At 32.9% G+C, this 25,853-nt stretch overlaps 2 protein-coding genes across 2 annotated transcripts in view; one reads left to right on the plus strand and one right to left on the minus strand.

The window, feature by feature from the left end:
- The window catches only part of foi (solute carrier family 39 fear-of-intimacy), a 174,035-nt gene that overhangs the window by 146,209 nt on the left and 1,973 nt on the right, over positions 1–25,853 (minus strand). The window contains exon 2 of the mRNA XM_076132446.1: positions 13,465–13,491. The gene's annotated coding sequence lies outside the window, so the exon portion shown is untranslated. The remainder of the gene's footprint in view (positions 1–13,464; positions 13,492–25,853) is intronic.
- On the plus strand, positions 971–25,515 carry LOC142984687 (segmentation polarity homeobox protein engrailed-like). Its single transcript, XM_076132452.1, has 3 exons — positions 971–1,933; positions 22,916–23,007; positions 23,522–25,515. Exons 1-3 carry the CDS (start codon positions 1,144–1,146, stop codon positions 23,750–23,752), a joined length of 1,113 nt encoding a protein of 370 aa, XP_075988567.1. The 5' UTR covers positions 971–1,143; the 3' UTR covers positions 23,753–25,515.

Consider the following 25,853-nt stretch of genomic DNA (forward strand, 5'->3'; position numbering starts at 1 on the left):
GAATGGTCCCGTACTATCTATACTAATATTATAAAGCTGAAGAGTTTGTTTGTTTGTTTGAACGCGCTCCTCTCAGGAACTACTGGTCCGATATGAAAAATTCTTTCAGTGTTAGACCTGCTGACAGACAGACAGAGAAGTCTTAGTAATAGAGTCTCGTTTTTTACCCTTTAGATACAGACCCCTAAAATTGATATATTATCAAGGTTAAAATAATAAAAAGATAAAAAAAAAATCATTTAAAACAAATATTTTATTCGTAGTAACAACTGTTATTCTAAAATAGCTTTTGCCCGCGACTTCATCCGCAATTTTCTTACAAAATTTCATCCTCTATTTTATCCCCTTAAGGTTAGAATTGATCAAAATCCCTTTTTAGCGGATGCCTACGTCATAACATCTATCTGCATGCAAAATTTCAGCTGGATCCGTCCAGTGGTTTGTGGTGTGCGTTGATAGATCACTATGTCAGTCAGTCACCTTTGATTAACAAACAATTAAAAATGTTGTCACAATAAAAAACTAACTACACACAGTAATTACAATTCTAGATTATTATCTAGTACTAAATACAACTTCATTTAGCGTGTCATTCTAAAAAATCCTACGCCATTGTGATCAATAATTCAATATGGTTGATCTATCAATATAATATTTCTGTCAAAGTTTAATTGAAATTCTGTACAAAGCGTACCGCGTTATTATTGATACATTACGAGCTCGCAAAAGACCCATAGAGGCAATTTACAACTGAATTACAATCTCGGCCTGGCCCTGCTAAATACACAGTCAGGTTAAATCAATTGTCGTACATCTGTCTCGCTCACCCAGTTCAATTAGTAACTAGTTAGAAAGAGACGCACGATACAAAAGATGTTGTCGCTCAATGAAAAGCGAGCGGTTAACGCCTACAAACCGGACGGGGTAGGGTAAAAAGCTTGTTTGTATAGGGGCGTGTCGCTTGCGTGACTCGAGGGGCGCAGTCGCTCGGCCGCCGCCGTCCTGAGCGGTGCATGTGTCAAAATCAACTGACATTTCAATCTGACAGTTGTGCCTGTCAACGCGCTAGAAAAAGTGTAATGATAATCGTTGATAAATATTTAATGTGACTTTTGAAAACATTATTGTGATTGTGTTTGTAAAATGGCTTTTGAAGATCGTTGCAGTCCGAACCAAGCTAATAGTCCGGGTCCCGTTTCTGGCAGGGTTCCGGCCCCTCATGCTGAAAATCCAATGAACTACTGTCAGCAGAGCCAGTACACTTGTACAACTATTGACTCAAGGTACGAAAGAACATCACCAAACATGACTATAGTAAAAGTCCAACCGAACTCGCCACCACCGAGTCCAGGAAACCAGAACGAAATGGAGAATTTCCAAAACTATTACCGTCCAGAGACACCAGATGTCAAACCACAGATAAACCAGGAAGACCAGAGATTTGACATAGACAAATTAAGAAATCAAAGGCAGCAACCATCGACTCCTATCGCCTTTTCAATTAGCAACATTTTACACCCAGAATTTGGTTTGAACGCTATACGAAAAACAAGTAAAATTGAGGGTCCGAAACCTGTTGGGCCGAACCATAGCATTTTGTACAAGCCTTACGATTTATCTAAAGCAAATGACTATCAAAAATACAGTTTTGACTATTTGAAATCCAAAGAAACTGAATTCAGTTCGCTCCCTCCTTTGGGGGGTCTTAGACAGACGGTATCTCAGATTGGGGAGCAGATTACTAAAGAGAGGGAATTGCCAAAGGTGATAGAAGCTCAGAAAAGACCTGATTCAGCCAGTTCCGTGGTGTCTTCGACGTCAAGCGGGGCTCCTTCTACTTGCGGTAGTACAGATACTAATAGTCAATCGGGGAATGGCGCGTTATGGCCGGCTTGGGTTTATTGTACAAGATACAGCGACCGACCTAGCTCTGGTAAGTAATTACAAACATTAATTTATGCTTCAAAAACGTTAGAATTAAATTGAAAAAGCCTTTATTTTTAAAATTGGTTGTAAATAGTGTTGTGAGGTTTAAAAGGAGGCTCTTTTCTTTGGCTCTACCTTTCTAACTGGCGGTAATTTTTTCACAGTAATTTTGATGGTGAATATTTGACGTAAATGAATAATTGATTTGGTTGTTTTAAACTAGCTGATCCGACTTCGTCTGTGTATAGTGTAATTTTATCCCGTGTGAAATTTAATCCTGTAGGTCTCTTACGAACCTTGCCCCGACAGTTGCAAACATATTAAAAAAAAAATTTCCAATTTAGTTCAGTTGTTCAAAAGTTATGGTATTGGTATTTCCTAATTTATATTAAAACGACTTTTCCCGCGTGGAATTTCACCTCCTTCGGGGGGGATTTCCAAAAATCCTCTCTTAGTGCTTCTCTACACTTCCTAAGGAATCTTCATAGCAAATGTCAAGTTTCTAAGCTCAGTAGTTTCGGCTGTGCGTTGTACATCAGTCAGTGACGGAAGAGTTATATATATATTGATATTTCTCTATAGTATTCCGGAGTTTGGTAACGTGATAAATGGCAGTCCCTATTACATGGGACTAACATTGTTAATGGCGAAACGTGGGTGTATTTCATATTCTGCTGAAACCTTCAGGTATAAAGAAAAATCATATTACTCGTGTTATTTGTTAAATTACTTTAGTTTTTTTATTATTTTGTTTGTTTCAAACAGTATTAAGATTACTTTTTAGCAATATTTTTTTATTGAAGCATCATTTCATTGATTTGAAATGTCAGTTATTTTTTTTCTTTATGAAGCGCCATGACAGTTTTTGCGTCTATTATTATTTGCAAAAATATTTACTTGACATAATTTTTTTATAATTTTAGTATGACTTTATAAGATTTTTTTAATTGTTTTTTTATTATAGTACACTTAATTATGTTTAAGGAAAACTATTTATCAGTATTTTTTATTTATTTCTTGCTAGCAAGTAAAGACGGTGTTTATAACAATATCAAATTTTATCATTACCTATTAGAAAAAAGCTTATAATTAAAATTTAATTACGTATTTATAACTAATGCACTAAAAGGGCTTTCTTAGTCCAAGTTTACACAAAATTATTTCATCTAAGATATAAAAAATCAAAATTAAATAAAAAACTAAAAAAACTAATTATTTATCATTTTCATCTAATATATTAAGTATACAAAATCTAAAGCAAAGAAAAAAGGAGAAAATAATAAAATAACATTGCGCCTTGTTACCGACGAGGGTAAGCAGAGACAAGTAAACCAACCTTTTTTTTTTCAAAAAACAACTTTTTTTTCAAATTTAAATATGGCTTTAATATATTCATATAAAAGGTAGCATACTTAATATGTTGACAGAATACTATTGTATTTATTAGAATGACATTACAACAATGATCCGTGAAAACAGTATAATGTGGACAACATGTCGTATTTATTATTTATTTATGCATTTATTTCTTTTATTAATGTTTAGTTTTGTAAGTAAACAACTTTATTAAGGAACTATCGTTTTTATCGTATGGTTAGTGGTCAACCTAGTGTCAAAGTTGTTCAAGCCGCCCTTTGACGTGGCTTAACGACTTATCTTAATTGACAACAACCGGGACCGACTTTTTACGTGCCCTCCGAAGCACGGAGACGCCTTGTTTAAATACCACTATGCGGTCACCCATCTATGGAATGTCCGCGACAAGGTTTGCTTAACCCGCAGATCGTTTACCGACCGGTGAGCGCTGCTATAAGCGCCTCTAGTTCTTACTAGTATGAATCAAACTTTTAAAACATTCTTATTGCAATAGTTATATGTAACTAGCTGACCCGCGCAACTTCGCTTGCGTCACCTAAGAGTCAAAATTGTCCCCGTTTTTGTAACATTTTTCGTTGCTACTCCGCTCCTAATGACCGTAGCGTGATGTTATATAGCCTATAGCCTTCCTCGATAAATGAGCTATCTAACACTCAAGAATTTTTCAAATCTGACCAGTAGTTCCTGAGATTAGCGCGTTCAAACAAACAAACAAACAAACTCTCCAGCTTTATAATATTAAGTATAGATTTAAAGACTTATCTAATTAGACTAAATTCTAGGCCTATTAACAACAGATTAAAGTTATGTGTGTATTAGAAATTATTTGCGCTTGAACGATGAAGAAAACCTTGGTTTAGTAAATTGGTTTCCGTCGGTAAAGATATTTTAAAATACTTTATAGATTAAATATAGTTAATAAGTTTATATAGTTAAAAGAATGACTTTTTGACTCCCTCAATGGCACAGTGGTTTAGCTCGCCACGCCGATACTATTGCGTCGGGAGGTCGTGGGTTCGATTACCACAAGGAACAATTATTTGTGCGATCCACAAATAATTGTTTCGGGTCTGGTTGTACTTTGTGTCCGTTGTTTGTATGTTTGTAAAGTCCTTGCGACACGAGAGCAATTCTTAGTGCGGGAGTTGTATTTTAAAAAATAATTGAAAAACCAGTAATAATCATTAAAAGAAAGAATATTTATAATTAGTTATATACATATGTCCTCCTTTAATTTCTGCTTTAGCGCAGCAGTGGGACCTTGCAGACTATTATCGTGTTATTTTTCCATTTCAAAATAAACTAAGGAGAAAAGTACTTATCTAAGAAAATTGTTCTGTTACCTATAATAATAAGTTTCTAATTATCTAATAGGGAAAAGAGTTTCTCATTTGAATAGCAATTTTAACATGACTATTAAATAAATTAATTAATTTAACCTTTCAACCAACCCGCACTTGGCCAGCGTGGTGGACTCAAGGCCTAACCCCTCCTTACGGGAGGAGACCCCTGCCCAGCAGTGGGACATTAATGAGATATTTTTTTTAAATCTTTCATACTTTCAAGAACTGTGGTAAAGAACTCTCAGACATGTAAGTTTGCATCACGATGTTTTCCTTCACCGTTGGAACAAGTGATCATTATTTCTAATACACACATAACTTGGAAAAGTCATTGGTGTTTTGCCTCGGGTACGAACTCACATAACTTTTAAAAGAAGCTCCTAATAAATAAAAAAATTACCTATTCTTTATACATTTAGCAGTTAGGCCAAAATAGTAGGTTATTTTTTAATATAACATGACCCACAGACCTCAATTTTCACATTTGAAAATTTTGACAGACACATGTCAATACATCAACAAGATTTTGACCCTAAGGTCAAAAACACATTGACATTTGTTTTCATTTGATCGTTACAAAGATGTATTGAATTATGTAGGGACATGAGAGAGGTGGGTCTTGAATTTTAATAAAATATACAATATCACGTCTTGTTATACAGTATATTACAACCAGTATATTACAAACAGTATATGACAACTTAGTAGAGAGACGGCCTCTGTGGCACAGTGGTTAAGGTGCGTCAGGAGGTTCGATTCCCAAATTCAAATTCATTTTTTTTTATTCGCAGAAAATATGGTACAATTATAATACATACCATACAAAACAATTATTTGTGCGATCCACAAATAGTTGTCTCAGGTGTGAATTTCGAGAGCGTTATTTTTATATGAGTTTAAACGCTATTGAATAGATAAACTACCGATAAATGTACCTCAGAAATCAAGGGTAAATTTTAATATTTGTATGTTTCAACAGCGTTCAACTTTGTATACAAGACTCTCTACTAAGTTATTGGACTATTATTATAGATATAATGCTATTTTCAAATGTTGAAAGATTTTCCAAAAACGTTTAGCAGTTTTTGAGATCACCTCGTACATAGTCACAAAAAATATTAAAATATTAACGTTATTTGTTGGTTTTTAACACTACAAAATATTAAAATTAGCATACAATGAGTCTTACAAATGTTTGAGAACAATAAATAAATAATTTGCATAAATCAACACTTTAATATATAAAAATATTTATTAATTAATTACCTATTGACATAACACAACTTAAAATTATTAGAAACTAGCTGACCCGCGCAACTTCGCTTGCGTCCAATAAGAGAGAACGGGGGAAAATTTTCCCCGTTTTTGTGACAATAATTACTGATACTCTGCTCCTTTTGGTCGTAGCGTGATGATATATATATAGCCTATGTCCTTTCTCGGGTATCAAAATATCTCCATACCAAATTTCATGCAAATTGGTTCAGTAGTTTAGGCGTGATTGAGTAGCAGACAGACAGACAGAGAGACAGACAGACAGACAGAGTTACTTTCGCATTTATTAGTTTAGGCGTGATTGAGTAGCAGACAGACAGACAGAGTTACTTTCGCATTTATAATATTAAGTATGGATAATGATCACTTGTTCTAACGGTGAAGGAAAACATCGTGATGAAACCTTGCATGCCTGAGAGTTCTTTAGAACAGTTCTTGAAGGTATGCAAAGTTGATCAGCGTGGTGGACTCAAGGCCTAACCCTTCCTCATTGCGGAGACCCTTTACCCCAGGTTGTGGCTAAGTAACAACAGCTCAGATCGATCTGTCAGGTTAAGCTACGCTTGCCAAGGTTGGGCAGTGGATGGGTGACCATATTAGACTTATAAAGTTCCTCCGTGTTTCGGAAGGTATGTTAAATTATGGGTCCCGGCTGTCATTTTCAAAGACCTTTGATGGTCGTTAACGGTAGTCAGAAGCTTGAAATTCTGACAACCAGCTAGTCTTATAGGTATCGTATTATATCCCAGGTAACTGTGTTGTGGAGGTCAGATAGACAGTCGCTCCATGTAAAACACTGGTATTCAGCTGTGAGTGAGACTGGAAGCCGACTCCAACATAGTTGGAAGAAAGGCTAGACTGGTGGTGATAGGTTAAACTTTTATTTCAAATTGCATATAAATTTTCTTATTTGCCTACAGGAACTAATTTGCATTAACAAACAATGTAACAAGGTAGTAATTTAAGACTAACGTTGACATTTCATGTCGACAAGATGGCGCAGGCAGCTGTCAAAGTGACAGCTCGTGCGCGGGAAAATTACGGCGAGAGACGTAAATGCGTATTTGCGTTCCACATTTAACAATGAATGGTATTATTTTTATTGTTTGCTGAGATTTTGAATTACTGTTTTGTATTGTCATAAATTTGTTTTTTTATTTAACAATTGCATCTGTGGTTTGGTGGAAGTGAATACGACTGCTCATTTAGAGGTCTCGGATTCTCCGGGCAAAGTGGATTTTTACAATTTAAATGATGTATAGTCAATAATAGCTCGGGTTCTGGTACATATTTAAAATATAGTAGGCCCAATTTAAAAAAATATACGTAAATGTTTATTTTTTAATATTTTATTAGGGTGCTAAATAATAATAACAATGATTAAATTAAATAACAATAATTCGTTAATAACCTAAGTAGTTATTTGAGACAAACGAATGACAGAACCTATAATTTATTAAAATAATGAAAAACTCAAAAAATATTTAGTGCGATAGCCTAACCGGTTGGCAGAATGACCATTATCGCGGCCCAAAGACTAAAGAGCTTATTGAAAAAAAACTTTGACAACATAATTACCGACCCAATTATGAAAAATAACATCGTTTTCAACAATATTTCAACTTTATTTAATGCAAAATAAAGTTTAATTTCGCTAAAATCGATAAAAAACCATTCACACATTGGCACTCCGTTTTATTTTCTATAAACTGACGCAAAAATTATTTTTGCCGCGAAAAAAAATTGCTTAACCATTTTAAACCTTATTTCATTGAAAATAATGCTTATATTCATTGGATATTTTAATTGTAGTAGTAAATATAACTTTGTATTATGAACAGGTGAAGTAATGAAACAATTTAGGTTCAATTATTCTTGCAATTATTTTTTTTCGTTCCGTCAGCCATTTTGTTTTTGCAGACACGCCCAGTAGCATTATAAGGCGAGATCGCACTGTTTTATAATTATATTTTTGAATACGCTTATCTTTGAGGTGTTAAACGATTAAATTATTAAAGTAATTATGTATTTATGTATATTCTAGTTCGATATTGGTGAAATTTAATTGATTTACATTAATGTAAAAGGTATATATTTTTTTTAAATATTTTTGTAGAGATTGTAACTGGATTATTATGTATTCTTATTTTATTTATAATTATCGAAAAATATATAACTTCAATTTAATTTACCTACATAATAATACTATTTTTCTATGAATTTGTTAGAACTTTATATTATTATTAGAATGTAACTACAATTTTAAACCGGGAATCAATTTAATAAGACCGACAAACGACGCAAAAAAACAATTAAATATTTAATTTTTACTAGAAGACTACTAATTCAAAAATCGACCACAATTATCACAATATAATTTTTTGACTTTCTTTACAAGAAACATCTACAAATCGTCCTACAAGCCCTAAATGGCCACATTTTGCCCATCAAAACACTAGTCTATTAATCCGACTATTTTTAATACTAGTCGTTAGTCTACAATAACCTTATTCACGTACTAAGTAGTTCCACAATTAATAAATTACGAAGAGCTCAATCGTTTTTAGCGCAGCATTTACCGAGAAACCATTACTAGTATAGACTGTTCAACATTTATGTGTTGTAGACCGTGACGTCATAAAAGGTTCCGTATTCAAGAAAAATCAATATTTTTGTACTATAATTTTTTAGTTGAAGACACTTATGGATAATATCATTTTCGTACTAAAATGCTGTTTTGTAACTGGCTGATAAGTGGTGGATAGTGTATCTGTAGGATAAAGTTTTTGAAAAATTTGGTGAAAATTTCAGTTTTAAAGTTATAAGGTACTTATAGGTCTGTGACTTGCTGATAAGTGTCTAATAGCGTAACTGTTGGATAAAGACACTTGATTTTTTTTTTCTAGAAATCTAATTAATAAATTATCCGGTGCTTTTAGTTTTATAACTTGCAGTTATCTTCTTCTTATCGTATGGTTAGTGGTCAACCTAGTGTCAAAGTTGTTCAAGCCGCCCGAAGGCCTTTGACATGGCTTACAGTTATGTAACAACTAAATATCATAAAACCATAAATAACACTTTATTCTTATTTTCACTCCCTCACTCATTACGGGAGGAGACCCTTGCCCAGCAGTGGGACATTAATGAGTTAAATTTATTCATTCATATTTTTGCAGTATTAACTACATTTTTTTTAACATAATCGGCTTTACATCGCAACAACAAGTTAATCAGTAAACTTTATAATTAAGTGCGTTACAAAACATTAATTAGCGCGGATCACTGAAACCGTAGAGCGTTAAAACCAAGTTATAACTACTTGATCCGTGACGGTGACGACCAAAAATGGTGATAGATCGCATTCCTTCGCTGTTATGTCTTTCCAACGACCTTTCGTTTCATACATACATACATACAAACATACATGGGTACAGTCAGCGTCAAAAATACGTGTACTTTATTACATCTTCAAAAGAAAAGAAAGTTTTAAACGAAGAAAATAATGAAATGACTACTGTATTAACTTCAAAGTAATTTTACAATTACTGTCGTATCAGTAACCAGTCGCGCTCAGCAGTCGGTAAACGATCTGTGGATTAAACAACCCTTAGAGCGGCCATATCATGGATGGGTAACCGCATAGATGTATTTGAACTAGGCGTCTCCGTGCTTTGGTAGGCACGTTATAAGTCGGTCTCGGTGGTTGTCAATTAAGATAACAGTCGTTAAGTCATGTCAAATGCCTCCGGGCGGCTTGAACAACTTTGACACTAGGTTGATCACTAACCATACGATAAGAAGAAGAGTTGTGTTAAGGTTCCACCGTAACCATCCAACGCGAGTAGGCAGAAAATAAGAACAAGGAAATACCCGTTCTAGTCTTTTATGTCTATATTTCTTAACTAGATGCCGCCGGCGACTTCGTCTGCCTAGAAACCTAGATATAAAAAGTAGCCTATGTGTTATTCTGGGTCTTCAGCTACCTATATACCAAATTTCATCGTAATTGGTTGAGTAATATTTGCGTGAAAGAGTAAGAGACATCCATACATATATACATATTTAATACATACATTCTCACAAACTTTCGCATTTATAATATTAGTAATTTCTTCATAGTGGCTTGCTATTCAGTCTCAATGTATTTGATGACTTACACACATATTTTGCCGATGACTGTACAAGTTTACACACTGAACAAACAAACATAACGTGTTTTTATTATTGTACGTATTCTCTCAAGTATTGTCACATTTCTTTGTGTTTCTCTTATTAATGGAACAATTTCATAATTAGATTTACACTTAGATACTTCATTGTTGTTCTGAAGTGGTAGAGGTTAGAAATATCGTCTAAACTTAGTTTAGTTAATCGTTTTTTGACAGTTTTGCTGACATTGCAAATATTTGAGAAATATTGTCTTCAAACAATCAAACTGTTGTGCCAATTATGTTAACAATATTGTTCAATCAAAAAAGTAATATTATTATTTTTATATTCAAAAAAGCTTTTAGAAGGATATGTTTTACTTAGTCAAGTGTAAAGTACTCGTAACCGGCGGTCCTGTATGACAACATGTATGTATGTGAATGAGGCAAGGGAAGTTTGTAAGGATCGTACCAAGTGACGTTCTTTGATCTCTGCCTATCTCTATGGGAAAAAGTCATGATTTTTTAACGTATGTTTTATCTTGCTATCATTACGAAACCAAAAGTTTTCCAACCAATACAATATAATACAAAAGCCTTTATTTCCATGCCACTTATATACTAACTGATAACAAATATTTATAAATACCTACATAATTTTCTAATAAATATGAAAAGTTTATAAAAGACAGAACTAATAATGTAGGTTTAAGTTAACATGTCCTCGTCCTTTCGGGTATAGGCCTCCTCCAGTTGCTTCCATTGTTTCTTATCTTTTGCAGCTTCCAACTAGCCTGCATGAAAATTATTCAAAGAAAATCCAAAGATAGTTTAGTTATCTCTCGATCATGTCAATAATCAAACGTTGATCGTTTGCCACTAAGTGCAAGCTCTGACTGAGTGAAGGTGTCATCAGCTGGCGAACCAGTTGCGGTCCAGAAAAACTGAACCGAATACAAATCGTTTCACTGAGACAACGATTTTGGATGGACTTGACAATAATTCCAGTACAGTGGCGTGGACAAGTGTTATTGAATTTATTTCTCCAGAGATTTTTTTATGAGATCGATATCTCAGGTTAAGGAGTGCTTGCCGAGGTTGCTCAGTGGATGGGTGAGCAGAGAGCAATTAACAATAAAATAGAGATTATTTATAGTTTGTTGTAAAATTAGTTTTACCGGAACTTCAATCTCTTGAAAACCGACACGTGTCGTTGTTAAAAGAATAGCTCAAGTTTTTACTATTTTTCATCGATCAATAATTTTAAACAAATCGTCTTGACACTTGATTCTTTTTTCAGTTTTTTTTTTATTTTTCTCTCTGTAAGAACGCTCGTACTTCAAAGAATATTATAAAAAAGTTAGTAAAATCGGTACAGCCGCTCTTGAGTTTAGAGCTTAGCAAGCACTTACTTACGTTTCTAGTAAATTTAACGGTAGTTTATCTGTTCAATAGCGTTTTTTTGTATGAGTTTTGACACTATTGAATAGATAAACTACCGCTAAATGCACCTCAGAAACCGGGGGTTAGTGATTCAATTTTTTAAATAAGATAACTTTACTAAATCCAAGTAGATAATTAACAAATAAGCTTAGCACTTATTCCTCGGTTGTACACCACCCATGGCTAATTAGCGCGAACTTCTCATGACTCTCCACAATTGGTACAGGGAAAACAGTGATGTGCTATATATCGATAACTGAAACTTGTGCCGGCACATCACTAGTAAAATTATTTGTCAAAAATACATGTCTTTTATCTATTTTACCCAAAAATGTAAGTAGCAACTGCCACCTGGGTCGGTGTCTCAGATAAAGCTGCGTCTGGCGAGGTTGGTCATTGGATGGGTGACCAGATTTTTGCAGTATGCAGCTGAATACCAGTATTTTACAAAGACCGACTGCCTATCTGACTTCCTAACTGGTCAAACACCAATTTCATTTTGTCTGACCTGGGAATCGAACCAGTCAGCAATCGAATACACAACCGACCCCAAAAACAGTCTATTAAATAAACAATTATTGTTTTATTAAACCATCATACAAATGTCACAGCTTATAAAACAACTAGTTTTTAATAGCAGTTTTCAATAACTAGTTATTCGTTCAACAATTACGTTATTAAGTAATTTTCTTCGAAAATACAATGTTTTTGATTGATATAAGATTGTAGGTTTATTTTCAGTAATTTCAGTGGGAATTTAAGACATTTGGAAAGATTATAGTGTGTGTAAATTGTGGTATAAAGTTGTTTCTGTTATTACCTATTTTGGCTGCTATAATAGCTGTTGTTAACAAAGCTATTTTTATACCTAGACTAGCTGACCCGCGCGACTTCGCTTGCGTCCAATAAGAGAGAATGGGTGATTTTTTCCCCGTTTTTGTAACATTAATTACTGGTACTCTGCTCCTTTTGGTCGTAGCGTGATGATATATAGCCTATGTCCTTTCTCGGGTATCAAAATATCTCCATACCAAATTTCGTGTGATTGAGTAGCACAGACAGACAGAGTTACTTTCGCATTTATAATATTAGTATGGATTGATATGAAACAATTTTTATGAAATTTACTACCTTCTGCCCGCGACTTCGTTCGCGTGAAAAGGTTTCCAGTACTGAAAAGTATCTTATGTTATCCTATGTTAATTTCAGTTCAATGAGTCGAAAATCTAAAGAATTCTCTCTATATTCTCTCTTCTTTATAGTCTCTTTATTCTCTCCATATTTTTTCTTCCAATATAAATAAATCTTGTCTCACAAACAAACAAAACCGAAAATATTTCAAAAACCGTACTTTCCTAAAAAATCGTACTTATCGATAAAATCAATCGACATTGTCCCATCACTACCCAACAATACATCTTAACTTTTAATGTCACCGGAGCCATAACATACCATCACAAGAATGAGTAACCATTTAAGACTAGGCCATAAACCCGGTTTTGTCTGGATTTCTTTGAACCTAAATGTAATTAAACCGTCATTTGACGTACTAATTTGGTTATTTGGTGCAATTAATTAAATGATTATTGTTATTTATCTTTTAAAAGAATGTTTAGTGGTTTGGTTGGGAATGTTTTCGATTTGTAATTGATATTGGTGTGGGTTCGATTCCTCGGATTTGTTTGTTGCAGTGTACATTATTTTGTGACTAAATGTTTTATATACAGTGTTTTGCAAAAAGATCAGGTGTAGTAACCGGCGGTCCTGTATGACAACATGTATGTATGTGAAAGAAGCAAGGGAAGTTTGTAAGAATCGTACCAAGTGGCGTTCTTTGGTCTCTACTCTTATGGGAAAAAGCGTGATTTTTGTATGTATAAAATTATTAAGATTTCTTAAAGACTATTTTTGCAAATTATGTTATATCCTACTAATAGGCAAAGAACTCTTACCTTATTTTCAGCCAATCTCTTAAGTACCTGAAATTTGATAAGAGTATATTAATGTCTATTATTCTATTCACAAAATAATTGCTGAATAAATTTTAATAATACTGTTCATCAATACTTTCTAATCGAAACACACATATTTGATTTAAAATTACTATCGATTTATATAAAAAAACATACAAAATAAACTATATATTTTTTTAAAAACTTTTAAAAACGACAAAACAATACATTTAAAAAAAATATTTAAAATAAATAACACCTTTCTTCTGTTTAACAACCCTAAAAATCGGTTTTAAAAAATCGTAACTTATCGACATAAGCACATCACTACATACTAAGAAATGACCACCGTGATTCCAGTTTTTGTCGTCAAGAATTCGCTAATAACTTGATTTTAGACGTTTCACTGTTAATTGTACAACAATGGACACTTTATGGGGACTTTAGCGGGAGAGTTATGTGTCATTGACCTTTAAAAAAGATGGTAAGGTAGGAATTAGAAGGTTTAAACATGGTTTTAGTAGCTCTAGTTAAGTATTAGATCCATACTAATATTATAAATGTGAAAGTAACTCTGTCTGTCTGTCTGTCTGTCTGCTACTCAATCACGCCTAAACTACTGAACCAATTTGCATGAAATTTGGTATGGAGATATTTTGATACCCGAGAAAGGACATAAGCTATATATCATCACGCTATGACTAAAAGGAGCAAAGTACCAGTAATTAATGTTACAAAAACCGGGGAAAATTTTCACCCATTCTCTCTTATTGGACGCAAGCGAAGTTGCGCGGGTTAGCTAATAACTTATAAAGGGAAATTTTGACAGTTAGTATATCTGACAAATAGGTAATCTGAAAGATATGTTATCTCTCAACCTAAATTTCAGTATCTTAGGGGTAAATTTTTAATCTAAACGTTAGCCTTTGTTGTTCTTCGAGTCATAAACGATCACTCAGTTAGATTTAATCTAAATCGGTTGAGCCGTTTTCAAGTTAAAGAAGGACAAACAAACACACATTGTTTTAGAATATTAGTATGGATTATTACTGTCATAGTGTAAAGTGAAAGTAATTAAAAAATAATTCGTACATAGTTTTTATGTAAAAAAAATACTTATATATCTTAGTATTAGAGTTCCTCTTTCTCTACTTAAACCTCTCATAACAACAAGCGTAATAATATAAAGTTACAAAAATAAAAAACAAAAAATCTTTTTTGAACCACGAAATTGTTTTAAACATGTAATAGAACCCACCCTTAACTTACCCTTCGAAAATCAAAGCGAAAAAAAATCTAACTAATAAACACACTAATATGAACTTTATTCTTTAAACTATAAGACTCAAAATATTTTCCCGTTCGAAGATTAGAAAATAATCTTGTATATTGAACAAGCGATTATGGACTTTATGTGAAAGGAATAAGGTCCATATGTTCGAATCGTATGTACGTGAGGTGAATTCCTATGAGGACATAGATTTAAAAGACTTATCGAGTAAATGGATGCGTTATTTTAAAAAATATTTTTTATTCAAAGTATTGTAGTAAGCAAAATGATTTGAGACGCCCGTAGCCAGTTGCGCTCACCGGTCGGTAAACGATCTGTGGGTTAAGCAAACCTTGGCGCGGTCATTCCATAGATGGGTGACCGCATAGTGGTATTTGAACGGGGTGTTTGGAGGGCACGTAAAAAGTCGGTCCCAGTTGTTGTCAATTAAAATAACAGTCGTTAAGCCACGTTAAAGCCTTTTCGGGCGGTTTTGAACAACTTTGACACTAGGTTGACCACTAACCATACGATTAGTAGTAGCAAAATGGTGTTGTTTTTTATTACTGTCTGTAAAGTAATGTAGTATTCATTGAATGGTAATATAATTCAATACACGAACGACTTGCTAATAGGAATAACTTAGTTTGAAAGGAAATAAAGTAATTTTCTTCTTGTATACGTTTTTTAGATTCAATGTTCAGTTTAATATATCAATCCATCGTAAGCTTAACAGGTGGTTTGAACATTATATATCAGTTCCTTTCTTCCAACTATGTTGGAGTCGGCTTTCAGTCTCACCGGATGCAGCTGAATACCAGTATTTTACATGAAGCGACTGTCTATGTGACCTCCACAACCCAGTTACCTGGGTTATAACACGATACCCTTCGGTAAGACTGGTTGTCAGACTTTCAAGCTTCTGACTACTGTTAACGACTGTCAAACATCTTCAAAAATGACAGCCGATACCCACAATTTAACGTGCCTTCCGAAACACGGAGGAACTCGATATGTATAAGATGGTCACCCATTAACAGATCAACCTCGGCAAGCGTTGCTTAACCTTAGAGACCGATCCGCGCGGCTGTAGTTAACATTAGCAATTGAAAATAATACCGCATCCTTTATTTATTACTCTTTGAGAAAAATCAATTCGACTATTCCATGGAACAGTAAAACGAAATGTAATTCTTTTAAAAAATGCTTATTCGATATTTGAACTTTGAAAATTGGTTTTAAAAGTAAATAGGATTTTTTATGACCTGTAAAAGACTTAACTTATTGTAACTTTTAAGAGCTGTTAATACATACATATACATAAAATCATGCCCTTTTTCCGATAGGAGTAGGCAGAAACCAAAGAACATCACTTGGTACTATTCTTACAAACTTCCCTTGCTTCATTCACATACATACATGTTGTCATACAGGACCGATGGTTACGAGTACTACACCTGGTGTGTACTATATGTGAGTAGGTACCGACACTTGTCATAGCCTATTGGTTGTTTAGCTAAACCAATACCTCTGTAAATTACATTCTCAGCATAAAAAGCGAAATGAACTGAAAGACCCTTTCTACAAACAGAAATCCTTAAAAATTTTAAAAATACTATCAATAAAATTTTCGAAATCATCGCAAAAATATGAAAAATACTACCATTTTTTGAAACGCAAAATCACAGGACAAGAAAATGTATGAATTTCAAAACGCATTCTTTTTAATCGGCAATATTTATTACGTTTTTACCTATTATAAAACTGTATTACTTCTTGTTAAACAAAATACAATTTGCAATACAATAAAAGGGCGAAACTGTGTATTATCCAAGTTATTTCGTATAATGCATCGTTTTTATAATAACATAGTATTACAAACCACATGTTTGTTACATTGTGACCGCAACACCGCAAGATACTTATTTACAAGTATTCTTTATGTTTATCGATTTATAACGATTGTTTAATGTAATCGATATTAACTTGTAATTGTAGTTTTTTTAAACTAGTCTTTTTGTGTTGTTTGTATGTTGTTTTCTCGGAAATTGCTGGAACGAGCGCTTTTTTGTTAGGTTAGATTCGTTTTAGACGTTACAAATAAATTAATTGCCATGTTTCGTACAAAATTGACTTATTTTTACATAGCATTACAAATAATTACCTTTTCTTTCTATTATTCTAAAGTTTATTATTTTATATAACTCAACAAAAGTACAAAATATATTATTTCAAAACATAAAATAAGAAACATATAACTTTTGCCGTAAAAAAATTGCACTATTGCTGCAACAATAAACAAAACCTATTTTATTTGAGTTGCAAAAATCACTAAAATATATTACTTATATAAAATCCATGTTGAAAAATTATATACTTTGCATGATCCTATGAACAAAATATATTCTTATTGTTTTAATAAAAACCAATACACTTTTTTACTAACACAAATCAACCTATTAACCTTCTGCAGAAAATTTTCTCCCTTTTTCGCCCCACATGTCCACTTTTACACTAAAACCAGAAATTCGCATTTCACAGAAACTTATATGAATAAACAACGTCATTTATACAATAATGTCCGAAGGGAGTGAATGGAATTTTAATGGGACGAACTTTGGGGCGAAATTTAAGGGCGAGTTTAGAATTATGTCTTTTATTACGTTTATGCTTGCTTAATTTGTTTTGTTAGGGTATTTAACTGTTGATGTATGTTGTGGTATGATAAAGACTAGATTGGGATCGTTTGTGAGGTTATTGTTTGTCTCTGTCTTTCTTAGGGGGAGGAAGATGAGTGAGAAAGAGAAAGGTAGTGTGCGAGTTGCATTTTTAATGGATTTTAATGATCTATTATTAGTGAAGTGGTTATAGTATAGTAATGGCTGGTTAATAATTGAAAATGTGATATTTTCTTATTGTTTTTGAGTTTTCTTTGCATTAAATTGAATATCTCTTTTAAAGGATATTATTAATCAACTTTTTGAGTAGGGTATAAATAATAGACTTCCTGTCCTAATGTGCAATGCGATTTTTGGTCACAATTTAGGCCATTAACTTTATAAGTATAAATTACTAATCATGTATTTAAAGTTCAATTTTTATTTTGTCCCTAAAGACTTCCATTTACAACAGTAACTAAAATGCCGTCGGTCACTAAACTAACATCACAGTTTAAAATAAACCGTTTATTCTCATTCTCGCAATAACCACGCCCATTAATTTAACCGAAAGTCCTTAACACTATCAAAAAGAATAGTAGCCGAAATAAATCGTCGCGGAACACGAAATAAACGATTCTTTCACCAAATATTTTCTAGAAAAGAAAATGGCCGTTAAAAAAGCGCGCCAATAATTCCCGCCACCTCGTTACTGAAAACCCAAACATCTCGTTTAATTAAAAACAGGAATAAAAAAAATTTAGTTACCGTTTTATCGGGTTGATAAATGGCTGACTTTAGTGTTAACAGTTGAAAATAAACCTTAAATTCGAAGTACTAAAATCTATTTTTGCTTACCATTGATAAATGGTGCAGGATTAAAAACTGCTGAGCGAAATTCAACTTTATTTCTTTAGAGGTAAAGTCAGCTCTGTATAGTTTCGTCCGTACGTTTCATCGGCTAAGCTTTTTCATTCGGTGTTTAACGATTTCCTGTCCTATTCTCAAAGCAATAAAATACAATTTTGATTGCGCCAGTTATTGTTCGGACTGAAAGTTTTCCTTTTGATATTCGAACGCACGATTCGGAAAAAAGAAATATTATTCGTTTTAAATTAATGTTTATAGTTTTTAATAAGTCTGTTCTCGACTTTTTTGTTTCGAAATTTAAAAGGTGTAAATGAGAACGGTCTGAAAAAAATACAGTAATTAACAGCTGTCATTAAGTAATCAATTTAATTTATTATCTTTTGAAAGACATACACGGGACAAATCGGTGATGTCTTGCAAAAAGGTGCGTAGTACTCGTAACCGGCGGTCCTGTATGACAACATGTATGTATTTGAATGAAGCAAGGGAAGTTTGTAAGGATCGTACCAAGTGACGTTCTTTGATCTCCTCCTACCCCTATGAGAAAAAGGATCTGTGTATGCCTTTCTATCACTATAATCCCCAATATAAATAATTTATAGCTAAGCTAGATAAAAATTAAGTTTTTAATCGTGTTGTCTACAAAAAAAGTAGGTAGCAAATATCAAATTTAATAATTCGACACAATTTTCACAAAATACTTGTCAAATAACATAAAATTATTACAATACTCATATATGAAGCGTAAATACATTTAAAGATACGAAAAACTAATCTTTTCAAATAATATTTAATGCAAATTATACGTAACATTTCTTTGACGGACGAAATTAAAAAATATCTGGTATTCTGCCAGCAATAAAAATGGAATTACATATTTTATTATATTTACTTTAGTTCAAAGAAACGTGGCTTTCAAAATATTATTTATTTGTTTAATTTATGACTGTATTTTATGTATTTAATACTAGCTGACCCGCGCAACTTCGCTTGCGTCACATAAGAGAGAATGGGTCAAAATTTCCCCCGTTTTTGTAACATTTTTCATTGCTACTCCGCTTCTATTGGTCGTAGCGTGATGAAATATAGCCTATAGCCTTCCTTGATAAATGGACTATCTAACACCGAAAGATTTTTTCAAATCGGACCAGTAGTTCCTGAGATTAGCGCGTTCAAACAAACAAACAAACAAACAAACAATCAAACAAACAAACTCTTCAGCTTTATAATATTAGTATAGATTAGTATAGATTATATGCAGATGTTATAAAAATGTTATAGTCTTATTAGTGTTGTCTATGCTCATGGCGCCTTTTTTGACAGTCAACGATAATTCTTGTTTACTTTTAAACATGATTTCATTTATGTAAAATATTTTAACAGATGGAATGATATTAATATTGTTTTATGTTATAAGTAAATCAAAATAGTTTTCGTTGTTTGAGATTTTTTATTCTAATAAAGCAAAATAAGTTTGTAAATAGTAGATAGCGTTCTTGGCCTCTGCATACTAGAGAAATAGAGAAATGAATGAATAATAATCAATTTAAACAAAGTCATGCGTACATAGAATCACGCCGTTCTCCCATATTTGATCTGTGTTCCCCACATATCAAATAGACAAAGTACCGAATTGTATATTACTTCATTTTATGTCACTAAAAAAAACAAATAACAGTAACATCAACTCCAAAAAACATTAACATAACCTCTAAATTACGCAACAAAAAAAGACCGCGAAAATCCGCCATATTGCCATTCCTTTTTAATTACCATAGAGACAATACGCTAACATATTTTAAGCAAACAGCCAGCATTCTCACGGCGCACTAAATTCTTTAGCCTAAAAAAATACGAGTACAGGAAAACACAGAAGTTTATAGCCGGTTGTGCCGAGGCTAGCGCTAAACGTAGCCGATTTATAGCCGGACCGTAGATCCACTTGATAGCCTATTTTATATACAGTTACGAATTACGCGACACCAAGTTACGAGGTTTCAAAGTTACGTTGTTTTAAAATTGCCTTTTTTAACGTTTTTTTTTTAAGTTAACTATTTGTTACTACAAGATATAATTAGTTATTTGTATCATACAATATTTAGACTAGGTCTTGTTAATACAGTGGTAAAAAGAGAGCAAAGAATGTCACTTACTGAAATCGCTATAAACTTATCTTTCTTCACTCATATTCATTAATCATGTTTTACATGTCCGCTTTTTATCAGTCTGTCCGCATATCTATCACTCTTTTACCTCTAAATTACTGAACCAATTGTAATTAACTATAGCAAGGAAACAGTTAAAAACTAAAACAGGTCAAATATTTTTAAAAAATCAGCCTCACGAAACCAAATATTTCCAAAAATCATCCTATCGATTTCTTTTTATCACTGTCAATCACATATTACTCAAAAAGGGCATTTTTATACCACCCAAATTACATACGAATGGAGCCTCGCAAATTACCAATCTATACCTATAAGAAATTTAACTTAGCCAAGTTCCACGGCTTCAACTTACACGATCATCACTCAGTGTATCGTAACTTCGCTTTACGTAAGCCGTAAAGCGTTGATGTGCCACGGCACGGTAGCCGCTTTACAACGGACTACCATCTTTACAACTTCCTATTAAGTATGTGTAATTGTTTTAACTCCAAGGAAATATAGTTGAAAGGTGTTAATTGTTGTTTGATTCGCGTGACGATAGCTTTTTATTGAGGATATAGATTTCCGTCTGCGGCTTTGCTTAAAAATCCTCTCTTAGTCCTCCTCTACACTTCCTAAGGAATGTTAGCAAATTTCAAGTTTCTACGCTCAGTAGTTTCGACTGTGCGTTGTTTGTCAGTCAGTAACGGAATTTTAAATATATTGACTACCAAAAAACAAAAACAAAATACCTCTAATTTAATCTCAATTCAAAAAATTGCAACGTCAATAAAGTCTTTAAAAAACTTCATTTCCGTATAATAAATTGAGTGCAAAATTCAAAATGGCCGCTGTACAGTCGCGAAGTTAAGTGTTAAGTGAATATTTAATGCATACCACGCTATGATTTATGTGGCAGCCGGAATATGTCGCTAATGGCGACTGTTATGTGTTTTAAGTGGTAAAGGCGTTAATTTGATGTGTGATTATTTCTTTGTTTGTTTCATTTTGATGAAGTATGTGTGATAGACTTTGTGGCGCAGTAGTTAAGGTCCACCATTGCGTCGGAAGGTCGTGGATTCGATTCCCACACGGAACAATTTATTTATTAGTGCGATCCACAAAATAATTGTTTCGACTCTGGTTGTACTTTGTGTCCGTTGTTTGTATGTTTGTAAAAGTCTCCGCGACACAAGAGCAATTCTTAGTGCGGGAGTGGTCTAAAAAAATAAAATAAGAAAAGAAAATAGCCTGTGTCTGTGATGTGGTTGTGTATCCATCTGCTGGTTATGAGGTCTCATGGTCGAATCGCCGGGCCGAGAAAAAGGCTATTGGTATTAACTACTGAGCCTAGAAAGTTGGGTATAAGATTCCTTAGAAAGTGTAGGGGAGCACTTAGAGAGGATTTTTGGAAATTCCAATACGAAAGAGGTGAAATCACACTCGGGCAGAATCGCAACATTTGTCATATTCCTTTTACCTAAACTTTCAGCATGTGTTATTTATTACAATCATCATCTTGCTGGCTTTAAGCGAAATCCGCATGAAAACAGTTTTACAGTTTTTGAGGTTACCACTAAAAAAATACTGGAATCTCTGAAATTATATATTCTACTATAAATACTTTAAGTAAATATTACTCTAAATACTATATTTTTTTCATATTTAAAAATGTCCACAAAAAAGAGTTAATAACTAAAAAAATTAACCTCAACATTATTTTTAATTACCACAAACAGAAGACCGTATTACATACATTTACCGGTAAATACCGATTCGACCCAACACTATGATTACGATTCATTAAATTATTTAAAACCGTATTCAAACCCTTTGGTGTACGCCCCCTTTTATTATATTTACGGTTTGGGGGTGCGTCTAACTGGTAGGGGGTCAATTATAATAATAAACCCCTATATGCTAGATTTATTAAATTAAATAGACATACGGGTATTTAAATAGATTAATGTATTTTTGATACGTATTTTTTGATGAAATGGATGGTACGATTTTGATGAAATTTTGTGTGAATATAGCTGGTTAAATGTAGTTTTTGTTTTGATAAGAATATTTAAGGAAATGTTTATGATAATTAAGTAATGACTGTCTTAATTATGGGCACGTGTCTTTTTCTGAAATGAAGAGGGGTTCCACTTTGACACTACCACACTAACCAGTTGCAAGTTTGGACTTGTCTAGTAAATGCCTTTATCATAGTTAAAATGTACTTAATCATTAATTTAGTTTTAATAATTACAGTTTAGACTGTCAATGTTACTGTTAGTAATTTTACCGCCAGCTCGGAAGGTAGAGCTAATGAGAAGAGCTTACAAGAAACTCTTGGCAACTCTTTCGAATCGCCAAGTAGTATTTACAACTTTTTTAAATAATTTTGTATATTGTCGTTTTCTAAATACGATAAATATGAGAAGTATTTTTTAACCGACTCCAAAAGAGGGATATTGTTTTTTGAACTTTTGTTAAATAGTTATTTCTTTTGTCCTTAGGTCCCAGAAGTAGAAGAATGAAAAAGAAGATGAATCCAGAAGAGAAGAGACCACGAACTGCTTTCAGTGCGGCTCAACTCGCTAGACTAAAGGTATACATCTTTTTTCTAATTACAGCAGTAGGAATATCCTTTTGTATAATTTACTAATATTTTTTGATAATAAATCAGTTATCAATGGCTTATAAATAAGTAAGCTTAGTTCTTTAAACAAAACCAATGGAAAATTTCATCCAATTTCGTCGCCGATCTGTGATCTGTTGATCAAAAATTTAATCTTATTAACTTATGCTGGCATTTTGAGAGTCCCTGTATTTTTTAATATCTCCAAGATTAAACAAAGATAGGTACTAAAAGAAAAGATTTTCTGATATAAAACAGAAATTACTAGAAGAAAAGACTTTCAAACAAAAGAGTTTTCCAAATCGAGCAAGTATTTTCAGAAGTTATTTCAACCAAACTTAAAGGCAGACCAAACATTTAAATTATTACAATGTTTATGTTAAACAACCATCGTAAAAAGCGTGAAATTACATTAATTTCACAAAAGCAATTATCAAACTAAAAACACATGAAAACAAAACTAATCCCCCTTTTTCTCCCTTAGCACGAGTTCGCAGAAAACCGCTACCTAACAGAGCGCCGGCGCCAGACCCTCGCCGCAGAGCTGGGGCTGGCTGAAGCACAGATCAAGATCTGGTTCCAGAACAAGCGCGCTAAGATCAAGAAGGCGTCCGGTCAGAGGAACCCCCTCGCGCTGCAGCTCATGGCTCAGGGCTTGTACAATCATAGCACGGTGAATGAGAGCGACGAGGAAGAGGAAATTAATGTCACGTAATTTAAAAGATTGAAGGGGGATTGTCCCCCCTTTGGTTAGAATTGTTGGAGAAAGATTATGTGGAGGTGCTGAGTTGATAGAAATGGTGTGTGGATTAATAGGAATGTCCCTCTTGGAAATAAAAAGTCAGTATGGTTTAACAATAATACAAGGACACGCAATGGTTAGAGGGATGTCCTCCAGGTGGTCAGACATTTTATGTGTTTTAACAAGTTATTGAGGGATTATTCTTTGTTGGATTAAAATAATGTTATCTAATGGTTTTCATATTAATGTGACGTTAAATAGTTTCGGGGGATTATCCCCCAACTGGTTAGAAATCATGTATTGTGGATACTTTTGCCCCAAAATTAACCTAAACTATATAGATTTTTGTATAAAAAATGTAATTATAATGGCCATTTTGAGACTACGGTAAATATAACTTAGATTTTTGCAAATAAAAAAACAATGTTCCTGAAATGTACATATTATTATAATATAGTAGATATTAGTATATTTATTTTAATGTAAATACAAGACCTGGTTTAACCATCGGATAAGTATGAGATAACTTATCTAAAGGATTGCTGATAGTAGTTTTGATACATTTGCTCTCACTTTATCTAGCAGATAGGTTATCTGGAACTTATTCATAAGCTGTTAAACTGGGTCTTTATGTAGTATAGTGTCTAAATGATGTATAAAATTTACAACAGATTTTTTTCACGATTTTGATTCAAAAATATAATTTTACTCGGTCCATTACAAACGTGGAAACTATGTTATAATTAAAGGAATGATACTTATAGTCCGACAACTTAATAAAAAGCCTTGGCAGGCTCAATTTATCTAAATTATAATCAATTATTCTTTGTTTCCAAAATAAGTTTACTCACCACATAGTTCGCACGTTTGTAATCCCCCGAGTGTTGCACTGGTATAATTTTTCAAAAATATGTTATTTCAAATTCACAAAATCTGATCTCATTGGTATTATTTTAAATTTTAATTCTGTTATAATGATGCGATTAAATAACCAAATAGTTTGTAAGTATATTTAAGAGTTTTTGAGGCATTGTTTAAAATGACCCAAAATATATTTAAAAAAAGGGGATTGATGACATTTTTAGGGTTTCGTACCCAAACATAAAAAGGTATAGAAAAGCGATCTATTGTTAAAAGGAAAGAGCAATATAAAAACTGTATAACGTTTTCTCTTTCTAACTTGAATCACTTTAGCGTGAATATTGCCCCTGTTAAGCTCGATACTCACATACAGTATTACTCGATATTTTTAAACGAGTCCTGTAACTTTCGTGATCGAGTAACTTTGAGTACAAGACATGACTCGATCGGAGAAAGTCGAGTAAAAATCCCGACCCAATCGAGTATAGCCGAGTTCAAATCATGCCTTGATCGAATAACGTTGAAAAAAGTCACGACTCTATCCTGATTAAGTCATGACTAGATCGAGTAAGACTGTAAAAATCGAGTGAAATATCGAGTATTAGCGTAAAAGTATGTCATACAAAATTTAGTCCATGTAATATATTGTAAAAAATTATTTCAAATATTATTTTGTGTGTTTTGTAAATAAAATTAGTTATTTTATTATTTTCGGGAAAATCTGTCCTTTAGTCATTTCTTTCTTCCATTTTTGTTATAATTATTATTATTTGTAAATATTTATTGAAGTATAATTATTAATAATAATTATTAATTATTATTCGGGTAGATAATGTGACTGTGCTAGATATTAGATGTATAGAAATTAAAAATAAATTATATTACGTTTATAAAATTATTTAATTGTTTTATTCCTTTTTACCCAAATAACTACAAAACCTCTTTTTGAAGTCCTGGTTCTATTCCTATATGAAAATTATAACAAACAGCAACCCTCTTATTCATAAAAATATATGAAGTTATGAAAGGCTTATACAAAGTTTTGTTTCTTTCACTCCTTAGCGAAATGAAAAAGAGAAAACATATTGTAGTAGTTTTTTAACTGAAATAGGTTTATAGTGTGTTTACGAATGAGAGGGTAAGTATTTTAGAAAATCCCTACACTGGCGATAAATTCACTACATAATGATAACTGTATGACAATCATAAGTGT

The sequence above is a fragment of the Anticarsia gemmatalis genome, chromosome 27 (genome assembly GCF_050436995.1).
Source record: "Anticarsia gemmatalis isolate Benzon Research Colony breed Stoneville strain chromosome 27, ilAntGemm2 primary, whole genome shotgun sequence".
In the NCBI taxonomy this organism is placed as follows: Eukaryota; Metazoa; Arthropoda; class Insecta; order Lepidoptera; family Erebidae; genus Anticarsia; species Anticarsia gemmatalis.

What these genes read in the sequence shown, in the direction of transcription:
- LOC142984687 (XM_076132452.1), top strand. Translation starts at nt 1,144, where the DNA reads ATGGCTTTTGAAGATCGTTGCAGTCCGAACCAAGCTAATAGTCCGGGT. An exon ending in CAGCGACCGACCTAGCTCTG is followed by an intron (nt 1,934 to 22,915) that starts GTAAGTAATTAC and finishes TTTTGTCCTTAG; the next exon opens with GTCCCAGAAGTAGAAGAATG. An exon ending in CTCAACTCGCTAGACTAAAG is followed by an intron (nt 23,008 to 23,521) that starts GTATACATCTTT and finishes TTTCTCCCTTAG; the next exon opens with CACGAGTTCGCAGAAAACCG.